The sequence below is a fragment of the Cuculus canorus genome, chromosome 7 (assembly GCF_017976375.1).
Source record: "Cuculus canorus isolate bCucCan1 chromosome 7, bCucCan1.pri, whole genome shotgun sequence".
NCBI lineage: Eukaryota > Metazoa > Chordata > Aves > Cuculiformes > Cuculidae > Cuculus > Cuculus canorus.
Window position 1 is genome coordinate 4017628 of NC_071407.1, and position 19591 is coordinate 4037218.

Genomic DNA, 19591 nt, shown 5'->3' on the forward strand with positions numbered 1-19591 from the left:
ATATTCAAAATATGTATGGAAAAATACATATTTAAAATAAAATGTATATGTTTGAGATACTATGAACACCTGAGGATGGCTGGAGCACCTCTCCGATGAGAAAACGCTGAGTTAGGGTTGTTTACGCTGGAGAAGAGAAGGCTCCTCAGAGAACTTACTGCAGCTTTTCAGTACTTAAAGGGGGCCAATGAGAAAGGTGTAGGCAGCCTTTTATTAGGGACTGTAGTGATAGGACAAGGAGGAATGGTTTTAACTAGATATAAGGAAGAAATTTTTTACAATAAGCGTGGTGAAACACTGGAACGGGTTGTCCGGAGAGGTGGTAGAAGCTGCGTCATTGGAAGTATTCCAGATCAGGTTGGATGGGGCTCTGAGCAACTGATAGAGCTGAAGATGTCCCTGCTCATTGCAGGGGGATTTGGAATCGATGAAGGTTCCTTCCAGTTCAAAACATTCTATATTCTGTCATAGAGTATCATCTCAACAGGGAAGGGACCCATAAGGATCATCAAGTATGATCCTATGATATAATGAAAGGAGACTAACTGTAAAGACCACTTTTAATTAGAAAACTGGGGGGATTGCATGCATTTCTGTGATTCATCTAGCAAAACTGGAAACAGTTACTGCTAATTTAGGAAATCATAGGAATATATTGCTTTATATATTGCCTTATTCAGGTAAAACCAAGAAAAGTATCGTTCTACTCTTCACACTTTGTCGCCATCAGCCGAGCTGATTGTGGTGCCTTTTACGATTTCTTCTCTTTGCGTGTTAAACTTCTAAGAACTAATATCAGAATAAAATACATCTTTTCCAGATGAGAATTAAATGTAAATTATTTTATAAGACAAGTAATACCACTGAGAAGAAGCATTAATAACTTCCACATATTAGTCCCCAGTGAAATTGTTTGATTTCTTGTACAAAGAATTTGAAATAAGAGATCCCTAAATCCATGCACAATCCCCAAAGACCTGATTAAAAACTGTTTTTCTATTTGTTTATTAAAAAAACCCAACCAATTTACTCTTGCCATAAACACACTCTTTAATCCCATGAAACTATGATAAGCTTTTTAAGTTTTATATTCTAAAGTTTTAGTTTAAGCATGCTTCCCTCACCTAATTATGCAGATTTTGATTGAAAACTGTAAGGGAAAGATTGTCTTAGTTAAACCATTTTGTACTTATAGGCATATTAGTTTCTAGTACAGCAAGCTGTAGAAATAATTTGCCTTCTCTCTGGTTTTAGTTTGCTATGTAACATCACCTGCCTGAATTAGGACATAATATTCAAACTGTATTTTAAATTTAAATCTTGAAAGTAATTTGTTGAGGCTTTTGCATAGTAACAAATATGATTACAGTAAGTCCTAGAGCTTCTGCCAAGAATTACTGGGAACACTGCAAAGAAGAGGCTGCACCAGATAATTATGTGACCCCAGACTCGCAGTTTACATTTCTGATACATTCAAAATTAAGACACTTTTCAGCATAAAAAAAATGAATTTCTATAAATACATATTTTTCAAGGGAAAAATTATAATAATAATTATTTTTAAAGTCAGTTCTGCTTTCTGCCACTTGTTTGGAAGTAGAAAATTGCCTGTAATTTATTTTTACAGAAAATGCAATTCAGGCCTTTGGCAATGGGACCGATGTGAATGTGTGGCAGCCAATCTTACCAGTACAGACCACTACAGCCACAACTACGACGGCTTCTAGACTGAAAAACACAGGTTCAGAGGCCACCAACAATGAAATACCCACTCACAATGATTCACCAGCATGTGCAAACCTGCAGGTAAGAGACTCTTGTTCTTGTTGCAGTGCATAAATGAAAGTTTTTCCTAGGTCTGTATACAGAGTCATCTCCTGTTGCATAAATAGATGCCTGTTTAAATCGAATTATCTGTTTATTCCCATGTTGTGGTTACAGGCCAGGTATGGTGTAACATATCAGACACTTATTTGGAATCAGAAACATCTGTATTTCAAAGTGGACTTCATTGCCTCTCTGACTCAGAACCAAGGCAGAGTACAAACTACTTGCTGAAGAAGCTGGACAAAGGTAGAAGCTACTTTGAATCAGGGATTTCCTGAACTGGGGTCAAAGTCATGATGTGATTTTGGCCAATGGTTGTAATGACTTTCTTTGACGCTCAATTAGGCTGTTCCTGGGGTGGCATTGATTCTGGATTTAAAGAGGCTCAGCACTGGCTGAAGGCACTATATGCGGCTCTTAGAAAGTTTGAGGAACTTGGGCAGGAGACAACTGTGAAATCATGGCAGGAAGGAGGTAGCAGGAAAAAGGTAAAAGGAAAAATAATCTGAAAACATCCCAAGGCCAGATTAGAATCTCGGATTATAAAAATTTCTGGTGGTTTAAATGCAAGATTAGAGCAGGGATAGATCAGCGTGGCCTGTTTATTTTAGTTTTTACAGAAGGAAAATTGTGTGACATAAATGAAAGCGTCCAAGCTTTAAGGTCTCATCTGGTATTAATATACTTTTTTTCTGGTTTCCCAAACTTTTCCACACTTGTAGCATTGACATTTCACTTATAAAAAAATTGATTTTGTATTCTTCATATTAAACAGTATCAAAGTGTCTGTATTTACTGAAATAGACAGTTTGTATCCCTTGGAAATGTATTTTGCTTCTTAATTTTTCCTGCACTGCTCTCACATCCTCATCCTTTTGTAGCTCTCCTTTATTTTGCATTGGCAAATGGAATATGAATTAATATTTTTCAGAGTCATTACAGAGTCACAAAGTATATGAGGTTAATGGTAGATGGTGCTGAGTTTAGGTTCTTCTGGTTTAATTCGATTTTTCATATATGTACATTCATTATTAGTTAAGCTGCGTGAGCTATTGATGAGAGGGCGATAGTGTAGGCATATTTCTATATGCAGTAGTCATTTGACCAAATACAATATGCTAAAAAGGAATGTACCCTTTTAAACCTGAAACTAGGAATATCTTGCATTTAAAGGAAGACCTTGACGGGATGTAATTAATTCACTTCATGTTATATTAAAAAGTTGCTTTATGGGAGAGATGGCGTTTTCCTTCAGTGTTTGTGCAGTCCCCTATAGAGTGAGGCCTCCGGATGGTAACCAAGTAGACACGATAAATAATGAACTGAAGAAATGGCAAGCAATCACAAATCCCATCGGATCCAGTTTGATTTGCAAATGTTCCCCAAGCCCGAAGAGACGTTTCAGTCTTTTTAAAAGGAATGAAATTCTTCCCTGTCCTCACTCCCGTTACTCTGGTATTTTGAAGTCACTGCCACGTGATTTTATCAGCACTGGTTTAAAGCTGTGTTATGACTTCAAGCGTCCCCCTGATGCGCTTGGTACAAGAAGTAAAGGTCTGTAGGGAAAACAGCTTCCTTTAAATAAATAATCTCTGCTATTTTATAGAAACTATAGCTATTTTGGAAAAAAAAAAAGTCATTGAATCAAGCACTTTATTCTTCTGAGATACAACATGCTCACTACTTCCTTCTGTTCAAGTGGAAACACAAAGAACGAAGGTCTTATATCTTAATGTGTTTTTTGAAAAAATAACTTCGGAATAGAGCCAAAACAAGCCCACACTTCTGAAAACAGAAACCTATGTTTGTTGGACAGTTTGGTGCCATTTTGCATGTGAGACTTCAACCTCAATGCAAATCTTGCAAAAGAATTGGAGGCATTTGTATCCCACTTGGAGAAGGATATTCATTCCAAGGCTCTCCTCCCATAAAAAAATATGCCTTTGTAGTGTTTTCAAAACATGAACTAGTGGGACCAAAAGCAATCTGAAGGGCTTTGTTATACGCTTAGCGGTTGAGCTGAAAGGTTTACAAAAGGCAATATAGCCTAAACACTGAGAAAAGCAGAATTAGAAGCATTAGTCTTAGCACAAGAAGACAGTGACAGAGAGGGGATAAAGAAATGATCATTAGGATGCTACAAAGCTGCACGTACTGGTTAGTAGGTTTACAATACAGTGAAGGAAGAAAGAGCAGGAAGTGATTGATTAGGATAAATCGCCATAGAAATGAACAAATACTAACCTCCTGGAGCTGTAAAATACAGGGCACTAACCCAATCTGCCAAGAATGTCGCTGGCTGAGCAATTTTTGATATTTTTTTTTTCTGACTTGTTCAGAATGATTGCGTGAAAAGCGAGAGTACACTAATGGTTTTGTCACTGTGCCATGTTCTCCCACAAATCTTGGAACTGGAAAGGCTGTGCATGCTGAAAGAAAACAGGAAATGCACTTTGCTTACCTGTTCTCAATAATTATTTCAAATACTTGCTGAAGATTTGGACTTCTAAATGATTTTTGTTTCAGTAATGTTGTTTAGAAATTGTTCTTCATTTCATATTACCATTGCTGCAAGCGTATACAGTTCTCTTATTGTGGTGGTACTTGATTATTTCAAAATTGATACAGAGAAGAGTTGATTTCTGGTATAAGCTTATTTTATATTTATATATGCATAGATTTATGTTCTGCACTCTTTTTTTCTATCTCTAAATTAAATCAACACTCCATCTTTGCCAGGAAGATGTTTACCTTCATCGAGCATCGTTTAAACTCTCTTACAAACCTGACTTCTAACAAAGTTTGATAAACACAGAGAGTAAAGAGCAGTTACTTTTGTGTAAGATGCTAAATTCAAGTATTTTTTTGAGGTGCTTGTAATCTTGCAAAGGATCCCCAGCAGCATGTAGAAATAGTTTATAAAATATTGTGAACAGAAAGGTAGATGAATGCCAACAGTGTGCTCTTTGCACAGGCAGGTTTTATTAAGTAATTGCCATCCCTATCTTTTTTTCTGATAGCTTCACTCTAATGTTTTCTATTTAACTGACATATTTGTTTCTCCTTCATTCTCAATCATAACTTGTGTTCAGTACACCAGTCAAAAAATGGTTATGGTCTTTCAGTCTTGCTTTCTACCACAACTGCCTGAAATGTCATCTTGGATTATTTGGAAAGCACAAAGGAATGAGTTTGGATGTGTACTCATACCACGTATTCTTCAAGAGAAGTGCTTCTTCTGCATTTAGAAGAGGTGCATGGACTGAAAGAGGGTAATGAAATAAACTTCGATGAATAGATTAGACCAATTGTTACTATGCTATCAGAAAAACCTGAGACTATCATACTGCGTTTGCTATAATATTTTAGAGGACATTTTGCACAAGACAAAAAGATAGAAATCAAGACGGTTAAGGATAATTAAGTGTAAATTCATACATTGAAATCTATCAACTCCCTGGATAGTTCTGTACTTTGTTTCCCCATGTTTGTTATAAATGACTTGCTCTTATTAAACTGAGTTCAGCATTCAGAGGGGTTTTGTGCTTTTGAAGAAGTGTGAGCAGTGGACACGTGTAATTGAGATACATGGCTCTTCAGACTGGAGGCAAGTACTTTCCAGTCGAGTCTAGGACGTGAGCGTCTTTGTGCTCTCAGCAGCAAAATTGAAGAAATATGAGATAGGAATTAAAAAGCTCTAACAGTTAGTGGGGAGCAAGGAGAGAAAGAGGAATATAGCTACTTAGGTATGTTGATTGTTTGTATTTGTGTTAATGAGTGTTTAGAACAGACGTGGGTCATAACGCAAGCTGCACACAATTCCACATAAACTTGGGACTTCAAGAAATAACCATTACAGCAAGTCTTAGGACAAAAACAGGAGACAGGTTTCACAGTTCTCTGAGGAGACTAGGACTTCAACATATCTCACAGACTGCAAATGACTCTGCTTTTTGCTTTCGGGTCTATCTGTTGTAGATCTTCAGCACTGTGTAAGCATCTGCTAATCTGGTGTTTGAAGTGCTATCTATAATTACTTAAGGTAGCTTCCCGTGTGCTAAATACCAATATTATAGAGGATAGTGTAGATGTTTGGAGAGGGTTAAAAGCTTCAGGGTTGTGTTCTGAGGATCAAGACACAGCCGGTGTGGAGCTTCATGGACTGATAAGTGGGTGGTGGGTAAACATAAGCAGGAAAGACGGGCAGCAGTAGGTGTGTTGTTGATGAGGGGATAGTGCTGAGATGGTACCCGAGAGGCAAAGGGAACTTGATTTATCCCCTTAGCACCTGTATTAACTCGCCCATATGCCTGGCAGCCTCACCTCCGCATCCCTTTCCTTAGCCTGTGAATTTTGTTTCTTTTTTGTTTGTTTTTTTTTTGTGAAAAACAAGCACTGTCCTTCCACATGTCGTGCCTGCTCTATCCCTGGGGAGATTTCGTACTTGCGTCTCTGGCTTCAGGTTCTGCAACTACACAGAAAGTTATAGTCTGGGGCAAAAGATGGAGAGGAAGCTGCGCCAGAATAAAATAACAAATATAGATTTAAAAAAAAAAACCCACAAACAAAAACCAAGATGAAAAATAATATTGACTAAATGTTTCATATGAAAAGATTTAAATTCATCTCCTGTATTTCCAGGATTAGCTGACATAATGGGGTCAGCCTGCTAGTGATTTAGAAAACACCTATTGGCAGCTTTTCTTCTCAAAAAGCAACATCTTCAATTTGCTTCAGCAGCAATATTGTTGTACCTGAAGAAGTCTTGTGCGTGTTGCGTGTTCAGATTAAAATCTGACAGCCAGGGATAATTTAAAGCTTCATATCTAGTCTTATACTTCTAATTTGGGCAACACTGAAAAAAATTCTATGTTTTACCAAAACAGAGTGCTTCACTTTGTCTATTGATTTCATTGACACTGATTTCAGTGACATTACTTGTTTGCTTCAAATCCATGCTGAGTGGGTCCTCAGAAAATGGGAATTAAAATTTCCTGAGACTGTATTTATATACCACACAGCTCTTGCACCTTTCAGACAGGACCGGAGAAGATCAGGTCACCATGAGTGAGGGACAGATTTGGATGGCAATCCCAGTGTTCAGAGGCAGGGAAGTGGTTGACAGTCCGTTCATGTGCAAGAGGTGGACTTCAGCTGCTAAAGGGAGTTTTGCGGTGATGGATACGTGCGTATGTACTAATGGTATGATCATGTAGAGTGCTTCCATTTGGAACAAGGCTGCACTTGGATTCTTCACCGTCTGGGCCGAAGAATTTCAGGACCATACAAGACGGATCATTTTCAAGCTTGCTGAAATCCTGCTGAAGTTAAAGATCTGATTAATATAGCTGATTAATTTCTAAGTACAGAGAGTTTTTTGCCTCTCTTTTGAACATCAGAGGAACAGTTTGAGGATGTAGCCAAATATCATACCCTATGGACTCAGATGTATCACATTAGTGTCAGCGTTGCTATGAGACATCAGCCATCAGTAGTCAGTAGAAAATTGTTCTCATTTACTAGCCTTGGTTGATCTTCTTAGTTGAACATGGGGCCCCCTTGCAAGATCAGTCACGATTTATGGAGTGAAATACAGGCTAAAACTCTCCGAAGGTGTACGTCAGCACATCTCTCTTGTTATCATCAGAGCTACATCGATGTACTCTGGTTGACATTCAGTCTCTTCTGCATGTAGAGCTCTCCATAAGACAGGACCTTAGATTTAATAATCAGTACTCTGATGAAACATTTTTAATACTGGAAGTCGGATGTAATAAACTTGTTACTGGAAGATAGCAAAATGGTTTCTTTTGCATATTAGAATTACAGTTTAAATTATGGGTTTTCATTAGCATGCTTTTCATTTTACCAAAATATTCTGCATGTATACTGCTGGAAAGTGTAATGTTTTAGAAGTATTTCATCAATGATAGAATACTTTATGGTTGGCCTTGATGGTCTTAAAGGTCTTTTTCAACTTAAATGATTCTATGATTTAAAAAAAAAAAGTTTTAATAGTCTGAGCATCTTGAGTGTATTATAATAATACAGCACTTTATAGCAGACTGTAAAAATCCCGACTACAGTTTTAGGAATCATGCAATTTTATTTTATAGTTTAATAATTGTTCAATTGAAAATGAGTATGAGGTTACTAAAAACCAATTTAATGACTTACAAAAATGCAACTTGATTAAAATGTACTCCACACCTTTACAGCAAATTGGAATTTCTGTGGACAGATTATAGTCCTTATCCTCAGAAAGAATTTTGCAAATTATTGCTACTAAAACCAGATGTAGCACAGGCAGTGTTCCCCTAAGCCACATTTGTTTCTCTGTTTCACATCAGTATCCTCTTACAGGAATACTCACAAAAATAGAAGGTGCTAGAATAAACTGGAATCAGACAATTGCATCACATCAGATAAGCCAATTCCAACTATTCTAAACCCATGTTATTACTTTATGTGTTTCTTCATCATATTAAAGGTATTCCCAATGTCAGCCAACTTTAGTTCGCAATCGAATATCTGGTCCATTGTGCATTTCCCTTTTAAAACAGATAGCTCACTGTAGCCTGCAAAAACCAGCCATAAAATGGAGTTTAGTGATATAATTTCATTTTAAGGCATAACTACTACTAATAAAAGTTCTAGGTCATTGCGATGGTAGATGTTTAATCATATTGTCTTTGGAAGTGTAGTTTATAATATATTGTGCGTTTATGGGACTTGACAAAGTGCTTTCTTCAAGGCACGCTGTTTGCTGTTAGCAAATATTAGGTTTTAGCCATGACTCTGCTTCCCTTTACACTTGGTCAAGTGGAAGTAAGTCTGGTTGTGCCATCAGGCTGACCCTGTCGCAAAGCAAATGCAGGCAAAAGCGATCATGCCACCAGGTTTCTGATGGAACGGAGAACAAGAATAAAATCCTTGACATCATTAGTACTCTTTCATTTTAAATGGAATAGCTCGCAGGAGTCCTACTTATAGACCAGCATCTCATCATTTCACGGCCTCATAATGAAAAGGTTCTCCTGGCGTAAAAAACCAAATGAATTACAATTAACTTGAGCAAAGATATCACCTTATAGCCTTTATTTGTTCTTAAAACCACACAGTGTATTTGAGTCCTCCAGAAACAATAAGTATTTTAATTATAAACTATGTTAACGCACTATGTTATCTTCAAAAAGTCTATTCACAGCAATATGTGAGGAAAACCAAAGTAAAAGACCGGTCCTATCTCAGGTAATTGATGCAGTTGTCAATATAGAGATGTTTCTTTCTCAAGTATGAAAATAGCTTGGCAGTTTGCCAGAATAGATCAAAACTGAACAAATAAAATCTTTCTTTATCAGTTCCGTGATTTTTGCAGAGAATTGTTATTCGCGAGGCAAGCAAAGGGATTTCACAAGGCTTTTATAATTGAAATGTATTTTTAAATACTGTTATTGAAGCAGGTATTGATGTTTTTGGTTTGCAGTGTGGCGGTTTAAGACAAATGGCAGTGTGGAGGGTAATTAATTTTGGATAGCAAAGCAGTTGAATTGCAGTTGCGCATAGTTTCAGGAATTACATGCCTTCTCTGTTTCATGTGGGGATGGTGCAGAGGGAGTGAGAAGTCAGGGGGAGCAAGGTGGCTCCAGTCTTTAAGGTCTTTCTCCTAGCTAGCCTTTCTTCTTTTTCTTTTTGTCTTTTGCCCTTTCTTTTTGCAGATCTGTGTAATCTTTGGGTACTCACCTGCCTCATAGACTTAATCCGGTATGAAATCTATCAGTATACGTTTTTCTGTGTTCCTTCTAATGACCTAATGGCTTAATGCAGAGTTGAGGGGAGGAAAAGACTGCAGAAGGCTGAGCGAGGGGGATGCTGAGTCCCATTTGGCACAGGAGGAGCCACCACAGCATCCCTGGCTTGGCTGCCTGGGAAGCTCCGGTGGGAAAGGAGAAGGGAGCGGTGGTTGTGGCCATATTGGGGTGCAGTAAGAGATTGGAGTAGGTCTGTGTTTTGGTTGTGGGGAAAAAAATGCTTCCTTATGCTTGATTAAAGAGGATACATTGTGCTCCTCTGCCAACAGCGAACTCAAGTACATGGAGTATGTTTATGCATTTAAAGTCATTTGAGTCTAAACAGGCAATCACACCACCTAATCAAATTCTGCTTTTGTTTATACACTTGCAAAAATGAAGCAACTCCATTGTGTGCATCACAATTATCCTTAAGTGTACATCGTAATTATCAGTTCATCCTTAGATACATAGACATCATTCTTTGATATTTCTATGTAACCCACAAACTAATAGTTTTAAAAAGTAAACTACCCAGGATCACAGTTGTCATGTGACAGATAGGATCAAAAGCATTTCATTAATAATAAATAAGATTTTTTAGGAACAGTTTTTTCCTTGTAACTAGTAGCAAATAAAATACAGAAAAGCCCAATGGAAATTAAAATATAGTAATAAGTCATCATTCTAAATCATACACTGGTGACAAGGCAGCATCGCTGTTGAAGAGCTAAAATTTGGCACATTTTCCATAGCATGTCTACATTTTTCAAGTAGACAAGTCAAGTTCATAGGAGAGAAGATGAAACACAGCCTTTTAACCAAATTGGCTAATGCATACTCTTAATAATAATAATAACAAAACATCTGAACAGAATTTTTTTTCTGCTTTTAACCTGTCTGCTCATTTTACTTAATTGTGCATTAGTTATATATATGATATATTATATATTAGCCCTCATTGTTTATTAGTTATCTAATACTAGAAATATATCACACCCTTTATCTCCTACTTACTTTTTATCCCTATGACTTCTAATCGTCTGTCTTACCTGAATAAGATCTCCACATTACTCTCAAACCATCTGCTCTACAACATTTTTCAACTTGCCGTTGAGTTCCAGAACATGAGACGCTGTCACCCATTTCAGTTCTGTGCCTTCAAAATCAATAGGAGTTCAAAATGTTTATTTTAGTGTGTAGTTTGGAGAATGAGAGCCCAACTGCTTCACACCAAATTGTAGTTCCAGTCAGTGGACTTGGCTTAATAATCCCACCTCAGGTTTAGCCCTCCTGTGTGCTTCTCTCTTCCTATGAGCCACAAGCAAACAGAGTGACTGTTGCACATAATGCAGGATATTTTTTCATCGGTTCACTCAGCATGCGTCCTAAAGATTTGTAGGATTAGCCTCCGTCATGTCTTTCTTAAAACGGAATTAGTTATTCAGAGCAGTAATTTACTAAATACTGCATTACATGGTGCTACGTTCTTTTTCCAGATTGGCATTTTCACAAGCCTTGAGTTGCCTCTAATTCAGGGCTGGATATGCATTACCACATGCACATAAACTTTGGATATACTGAATTCATGCTCAGATTTGAAATGTGTGCATCCAAATTTGTTCTGTACATTGCTCGTAAGAAGTATACCAGGTAGGATCTACACAGCTACCTGCAGTCGTAAGCACCTAATTTGTGCAGACAGTTGGATAAGTGGGCATATAAATTAAGTGTGCATGGATGAAAGCAAAGCAGTTACAAGTATCCGTGGAAACCCATCCCCGAATTTGTGTCTGCGTGAATGTAAAAAAGGGGTTTGATCAGAAATTTTCTTATCAACAGTATTTAGTATGTTTTTTTACAATGCTTGACTTCCTCTAGAAAAAGTAGAGAATTAAACGTTGCATATATCCGGTGTTAAATCCTTGAGGACCATTGTATAATGAATTCGATGTCAGTATGCTGTTCTGCATACTGCAGTCACATATGCACTGTAATTATCTGGTTCTGAGAGCAAATTTAGAGATCTGTTCCTGCAGGGAACTAACTGCCTGTATACAATTTCCGAAGTCAAATGCAAATTCAAAAGGAAAAAATGTCCCTTATTTTGAACCTAATTAGTTTGACAAATTCTTGCAACTAGTTGCAGAATCATGCTTTCATCAAGAGTTGGCCTGACCCCTATTACTTTTAATTAAGATTTCCTGATTATTCCTAAGCATTCAGTCATGGTTATTTGCAGATGAGAAATTCAGGTTGTTACAGGCACCACTGAAAAGGTTTAGACAAAAAAACACACCCAGTCTGTACCCAGAGAACAACTTAATGAGGATGCTTAGGAATCATTAATTAAGCAGAGGCTTTTCACCTTCAGGCTGACTGCTCAGATGCAGCGTTGCATTTAGGAGTGGTACAGCTCTTCGGTAAGCGCCCTTAGTGAGAGCTCTCTCCTCTTTGGAAGCTGAACTGGTTGCCCCACGTCCACGCGCACCGGGACAGCCTCTAAAATACAAGTCGTGCTGGCTCGTGTGGCTGTAACGAGGGACTGGGCTCGGTGCTTCATGAACATTTAAAGAGATCAACTGGCAAAGTTGCAAGTGCAAATAATCTCCAAGCCAGTGAGACGCATCTGCTCATATAGGCTCTGCAAGTCCTCATTCATCATCTGCTACCCTTTTTATGTACAAAGCCTGTTGTCGTGCGATTACATTCATCCATGCACAGCGTATCAGAAACGAGATGTCCTGTGCTGTTCAAGTGGTCACTGAGTGTGAGCAGCATAGTGATATTCCAGATCCCTTTGAAGGATACTAGATAACTAGAGAGTCTAATCCCATCTTGGCCACTCAACGTGCATCTCTTCGCCCCATTAAACTCACTTCTCACTGGAATAGCTCAATACACTGGTGTGGCATGAGTGCTGGTGCGTATGCAGCCTGCATATATCCATCTGTTAATGTACTGTAGACACAGTCCACGATCTGCATTATACTCATCTCTACTAATGCTGCCTTCATTCTGATTTTTCACCCACTGATCTGGGGTTTGGAATAACATAAGAAGTCCTATTGTTGCTGTACTCAACACACACCCGGATGTATTTTTTTGAATGCTTCCTCTTGGGAAGCTTGATGACAATGTATTGACACTGAAACTTCCTAGTGAGGCAAAGCTGATGGTTGTGAGTATTGGATGCGTGAGTAGGGAGATCACAAAAAGCACCCCTCGCTTGGTGGTGTTTTCTACTCGCCTCAGCTCACCCAGAACTATTAATAAAACCATTATGTATTCAGGGATCTATTTACTGCCAACTATCATCAATCAAGATTCTCCTCAGATAGTATTCTCAATATGTTTTTCTAGGTGAAACCTTATAATCTCTTTCTCGAGTCCCACTAAAGGATGTAACAATTTGGTAGAATAGGGCACCTTCGAGTTTCTTTTTAAAGGTTTTCAATGGAACTGGAAAAATCTGAGGATATAGGGGGACTATCCCTTTTTAACAGAGCAGTTCATCTCACAGAAGGGGAAATGAAGGGCACGGGGAAACATCCTGAACGCTTTGCTATAAACCTATATCCCATTAATTCCTCAGTCTCTTTGATGAAGTGCACTGCCTGAGGTGCAAATTAGTGCCACTTTTGTGCATTGAACCTGTCCTCTTAAGAGAAGAAGTGCTCCAGAACCGCCTCCTCATTTCAAAAATACTACAGAATAGTTGTCAGTATTGACCTGAGCTAGATTAAACTAGCTACCTCGGAATATAAGGCTGTATATCCCATTAATAATCCCCTGAACTATCCAATCTGCCACAACATGATACTTCAAAAAGTAGGCAAAATACTCACAATAAATCTTCCAAAGCTTCTTCCAGTTTAGTACGGAAACCTTGCAAAATATACCCCAAATAATCCTGTTCATCTCCGTTACTTGCGTTATTAGTATACATCTATTTGTGTTTTCTGGCTTATTAACTGTAAACAGAAATGTAAGCCTTCTGTCCTTCTGTGAGTTATTTGTGTGATGAAACAAAACAGGATCATATCCTGTGAATACTGTTTTACATAATCTGATAATTATTGGCATAATCTGGTTATTATAGGCTCAGATTTGTTTTAATAGGGTTATAATTGGTAAACATCTAACATTCACAGTACTTTTTGAGTCTAAGAAAGTGTTTCACTGGTGGAAAAAAAAATTCTCATTACTTCTTACTGAGCTCAAATTTGAGGCCACAAATGCAGATGATACTAAGAAGATACTTTCCAGTTTCACTTGCTGTTGCCTGGCCAGTTGGTGTGGTGGGATCAGGGCAGTAAAGAATAAGGCACCTTTCTAATAAGGTCATCATTCTTCACGATGAAGATGGTAAGCCAGTGGAACAGGTTGCCCAGGGAAGTTGTGGATACCTCGTCTCTGAAAGTGTTCAAGGCCAGGTTGGATGAGACCTTGCGTGGCCTAATCCAGTGCAAGATGTCCCTGACCATGGCAGGGAGGGTTGAAACTGGATGATCTTTAAGGTCCCTTCCAACCCAAACTATTCCATGATGCTGCGCATTCCTCTTGCAAGGGAGTTTCTCTGCTTATTGGAATAGCTGCATGAACTGCAGTGTAAGTGTTGTGTGTGAGAGCACCATTCATGTGTTAATCATGGATATGAAGAAGAGCCACTATGATACCATCCATTGCATTGCAGTCCACTGTTGTCTGTTAAAGAGAGTTAGTGTTAGGATTTCACTCCTAGTATTTTTGAGAAGGGATGATTTTTCCTTCACTCACTTCAGCAGGGAAAGAAAGAATGTAGAATTCAACATCAAACGTGAGTATTGAGTATTCTGAACCGTACTGCAAAGCCCTTTAATAAATGTTTAGGAAGCTGACAGGACAAACCAAGCTAATGGAGGTCTGTGGACAGAACCAGCTGGATGTTCATTTTTGTTCAGTCAAAAATTATTTTCTGTCATAGAAACAATCAAAATTGCGTATTAGTTCAGTTTTAGAAATTAAAACAGAATTTATTAATTAGTAATATTAACGTATACCTTTTTACAAAAGTATAAGACATGTTTTCTAATGAAAATAAAAATAATTATATACACGGCTGGAATCTATGCTTAAAGTTGAAGTTGTCTTACATTTCGTGCTAAAAAAATTCTATGTTCAGTGACTTTGAACTTCACCAAAACATTAACTATATGGGTAAAAATTTTTATTGTTACATGTTTGTTTCTGACTGAATTCCTGGGGAACAGCTGCCTGTCAAAACCACAGCATACCAATATCTGTTTCTGTAATAGACTCACCTTGGTAAATTTGATTGCGTTATCTAAATATATTTTTTCTGCTTTTTTTTATTCTGAGTGGTAGAATTTTCTATTCAGTTCTTTTTTTTATTAAATGCTAGAAAGGAACATGGATATTGAAGCAAGTACTGCAGCAACTTCACTAAAATGTCAGCCCTGCTAGCTCTGAGGATACATCTGTGCACCTGCAGAATTCAGCTACAGGATTAGAGGAACGGGGAGAAAACACGTTAAATTTTTATTTCAGTAGCACTTCTGGAGAGCAGATTGTGCCAAAAATGCAAAATTCACCAATTAATCCAAGTTATATAGCTGTCCAGGACTGAATTACTTTAAAAGGAAAAAAAAAAAAAACCAACCAGTCTCTAAATCGTGTCATGGTTTAATTAGACTTGGGTACAGACAGAGCCACATAAGTGTGAAGGGAAGGAAACTAATACTTTGGGCTTGGAATGTGTAAACAAGACTGAGGAGGGGAGGGCATCGCTGTTTGGTGGATGCTCAACTAAGTGGCTAGTTTCTTCTCCCTTTATGTGCAAGGTTACTTTAGTACCTACAGCCTTTGCTTTTGCCTCCTTGTAATCGCAGTGAAGTATCTTGTTATCTGAAGTGTTTTCAAAACCCTCGTAAGGGTTTCTTTGTTTTCTTTCCGTGTGTGCCCATTCCGGTACTCGCAACACACATACGGTTAATAAAGAAAGAAGTCTGGAGCTATTTTAGTCACTTAACTAAACCCAGATGTCCACGGTCCTTCTCTTCCTTTCCCTTTTAAAATGTATGCCTGAGTGCGGCGTTCAAGAAACCAGCAATAATATCAGTCGCTCAAGGTTGGCACAACACGAACGGATGCTTCCTTTGATGTTCAGCGCTCAAGGCCTCGTGTAGACTAGTGTTCAAGCAAGCTTGCCTGATCTTTCCTTCCAGCTGCCAGAACCAGAGGACAGCATCCCTGGTCCTGCTGCCCGAGTGCAGAGGCAATGCGTGACCTTGTTTTCATAATCCCTTCCACCTGTTGATGGCTCCGAGCGGGGTGTCTCACGAGGCTGACGGATGCAGAGAGCATCCCTACCGAGCTCTTTCCTTTTGGCTTAAGAGGCTCCCAAGTTTTTCTTAGCAGAGAGTCCTGGCCACACATCCCCATTCGGTGCAAAGAACTTGCCCGCAAGTGAGAGGCGTAGCGCGCGCCTGCCTAGCTCACAGCAGCACGGCGCAGCCGCCCTCCGGCCAAGGCATAGAGGCACTACGGATGCATTAGCATGGTGCCTCTTTTCAAGGCTCATTAGCGCAACGCAGGCCTGTGCTGTTCTGGCTGAGCTGCTTTTAGTCCCCTAGTAGCCGTGGCTGACAGCTGCTCAGAATTGTTTACACCACACTCCAGTGCATCACGTAGCCTGGTCTAATAGGGGAGGTAGGTACTTTGCCTGCTGCCAAACAGAAAAACTTTGTTTGCATATTCGGACTTGCAAAGGCACACGCTAAAGCCTGGAGAAGTGCCGTGGGATCTGTAATTCTTCAACGGCTTACCTTTGTTCAATAAAAGCTGGATAGGATCTTTGAATTGGGATTGTCATGGCTTTGTGTTCGTGCTGCTTTCCTTTAGGTGCCGCTCGGTGCGCGACAGCCAGATGTTACCTGTGTCTGCTGTCTGTGGCACTGGCTTGATGGCTGTGGGGAGTCGCTAGGGAGATGGGTTGTAATAATGACATCTCTTAACAACTTGACTTTGGATTACACGGCTGTTCAGTTTTATAACTAAGTAAACAAAACCAAAAGAAAACTTAGGCAGCCTAAGCCATTGAGATATTAACCTAACAACACTTACTCCATCTATGCTTTTTAGTATTCTGTTTTCTCCTCTGCCCTTCTTAATGCAAAACTATTTGCTTCAGGCCAATCCATAAAAAGACCGTATTAGGAGAATTGCATAATATCCCCTAAAAATAGGAAGCAGGAATCTAGGACTACATCAATTCATTTTACTCAGCTCAGTGAATGACTGAACATGAAAACAAAATTGTTAGCAAGTTACTGCACTGCCATGAAAGGTAAGTCAGTCAGTTCAGATGTCTTGGCTGGGTGTCATATTTTGTGCGGTGCTCACTGGGAGACTAATTGCTTGAAATAAATATTTGAAGATCTCTATGTCTGTTCCTTGTAAGCTGTTTGATCATTTTGGTGTTTCTGATAGGATCTGTTTTTCATAAAACCTTTAAGATTGCTATTAGGCAGGTTTTGTGTCATATTGTCCCAACCATATAAGTGCAGCGAGAGATGGGGTTTAATTAGCTCTCATCCTTTCTAACATGAGAATCTGGGAATGGTCCAGCAATAATTCGTACCATACAGATCATCTTTCCTTCTTTCCATGCTTGTTTTGGGAGGATTGCTCCCAACCCCCACATCACCCCACAGTCAAATTTTCTCATCATTTTAAGACTGAAGAGGTTGGAGGGAAGAGATTTTCCTTTACTTGTATTGGGCTTTATCAACTAGTAGGCCTGGTTTTTTCAGATTTCTAAAGTCTGCTGCTCAGTATGTTTCTGGCTACAGCTATCAAGACACCCGGGTCTCTGCACTGGACACCTGCAAGACCAGATCAGTTGTTACCCAGTGGTCTGGGGAAGAGACGCTGTTTCCAGCCCACATGGCCCTGTCCAGAAGAGGCTGGGCAGTGCTACATCATCGGTGGCCAAAGAGCTGGAAAAGTAGCTTTAGCAAAACGGGGACCTACATGTGTCCCAGCCCCTCTTCCCAGAACATTCCTCATGCCTGCCCTTAGGTGAAGCCTTCTCAACCCCCTTTCTTTTGGAAGGAATGCATGGAAACATTCTCAGGAGACTCACTATCCCTTTTTATCTGATGCTTCAGTACTCAAAACCAGCAATAATCTACTGATGTTGAGGGATCTTTTAAAATGCAATGTGTATTTCTTTAAGAAAGATTTGTGAAAGCAGGTCTGTCATTGCGGTGTTGCCCACTGAGCAGCTGTCTGCTGGTTTTGGATGGGACCTGACTTAGGGCATTGCTTGAACAGGCAAACCAGAGGGTACATGGGCCTGAAGGCACTTGGGGTGTCCTGCGGTGCTCAGGGTTGCGGGGGGTCTGCCGCGCTGCCCAGCTGCAGCGATGCTGCAGGGGGAAAGCCAAATAACTTGGAGAACTGGGACAAGCTGTGTGATTTTAGGAGAGGTACAAAGCTATGGAGGTCAAGAGCTTAGTGCTGGGAGGTGATGGGATCTGAAGGCTGATAAACTGTTCATTGCACTGTGTTCCAGCCTGAAAAACTCTTTGTGTGTTTCCCTGGTGCATATTTGGGCACAAGGGGATAATTGGTTTGTTTTATTTAATGTGTCCCAGCTGAAAACCTTGTGATTTGATTCTTACTGTGCTGCGTGTTGCGTACATAGCTTTGGAGACTTGGTAATGCTTGTTTTTAAAGGATACTTTCTTCACTGTACAAAGCGGGATGACAGGACTGTAGTGCTTTTTATGCAGAATGATGACCGATAATTTCATGCCCCAAGGTTGCATCTTGAGGGCTCATTCAGGAGAGAGAAAAAACAAAGCAGCAGGAAAAAAAATCTGACTTCTTTGTTACAGGATTGTGCAAAGCTGATTGTTTTTATAGATTAAGTAGCTTCACACTTTGGCTGTATGGTATAGATTTCAAAATTACTCTGTACCGGATTGGATCCTTATTTTAGTGGGCTGTGTCTCTGACTTTGCTTATCTTCCCCATTGAAAGAATGGGGAAGATACTCCAGCATGGCATGGTACTACGATGCTAATAAAAAAAGAACTATTGACAGTTGTGATAGATACATCTACCACTTAGTGAGCACAGGAGAGTTAAACTGATTGCGTTTTTACAGTCTGTGTATTTCTCTGCTTATTGTTTGTGTCCTGCTGTTGGAAAAAGAGGTTAGGCACATGGTAAGTCTCTAATCAACACAAGAGGAGAACAAAAAGAACAAGCACCCTCATTTGTTACAGCTACCTCGGAAGGATATACTCTGGGAGATTTGTTCCTCTTCTTCAGAAAGGCTTGTTAATATGGGCATAACTAACCAGGCATCTCAGGAGAGGACAAAGGTACGCTCCTAAAATTAGCTGAAAAAAAAAAACGCTACGTAAGAGGTGTCTATTGTAATAATATTTCTATTGTCTTTTGCTTTAATGTCTAAGCAATACCTTCCATTAAGCACATAAGACCCAAAGTGTGTAGCTAACAGAACGGGACTGGTTTCTGAGATTGGATGCTCACTCTGTGCTTTTTTGCATTCAGGTCCAACGTATTCGGTTCCCTTTACATGCTTCTCCTTTCCTCCCCTCCCTCCAAATTAAAGCTCACCTCTGTTTGGAGCCATCCCCAGTCAGATCTATTCCTTGCTGTGGGTAACATAGCTATGTACGCTGTAGTGGGTATATAAAAATATTGCTGGATGACAAGCTATAAATAATGTCTGCACTGACTCCTGGAGAGATACCGCTGCAGTGTTTAATGCATTTATTAACCATGTAGTGGTGTGATTTGTAGAAGCCAGATGCATAATTGTGAGATAGCATTTCTGGGAATGTTTCCAGGGATGTACTATCTGCAAAGGATGGATGTAGGGAGAATTTAGGGGGTGGGAAGCAGAGAGTTACTTGGTTTGGGAGAAGCTTATGATG

General features: G+C 39.3%; 1 protein-coding gene across 2 annotated transcripts in view; it reads left to right on the plus strand.

The window, feature by feature from the left end:
* Positions 1-19591, plus strand: part of GFRA1 (GDNF family receptor alpha 1) — a 168996-nt gene that overhangs the window by 120641 nt on the left and 28764 nt on the right. For both annotated transcript variants that reach the window (XM_054070988.1, XM_009570572.2), the window contains exon 7: positions 1628-1806. In XM_054070988.1, the coding sequence (XP_053926963.1) occupies positions 1628-1806 (179 nt within the window). The remainder of the gene's footprint in view (positions 1-1627; positions 1807-19591) is intronic.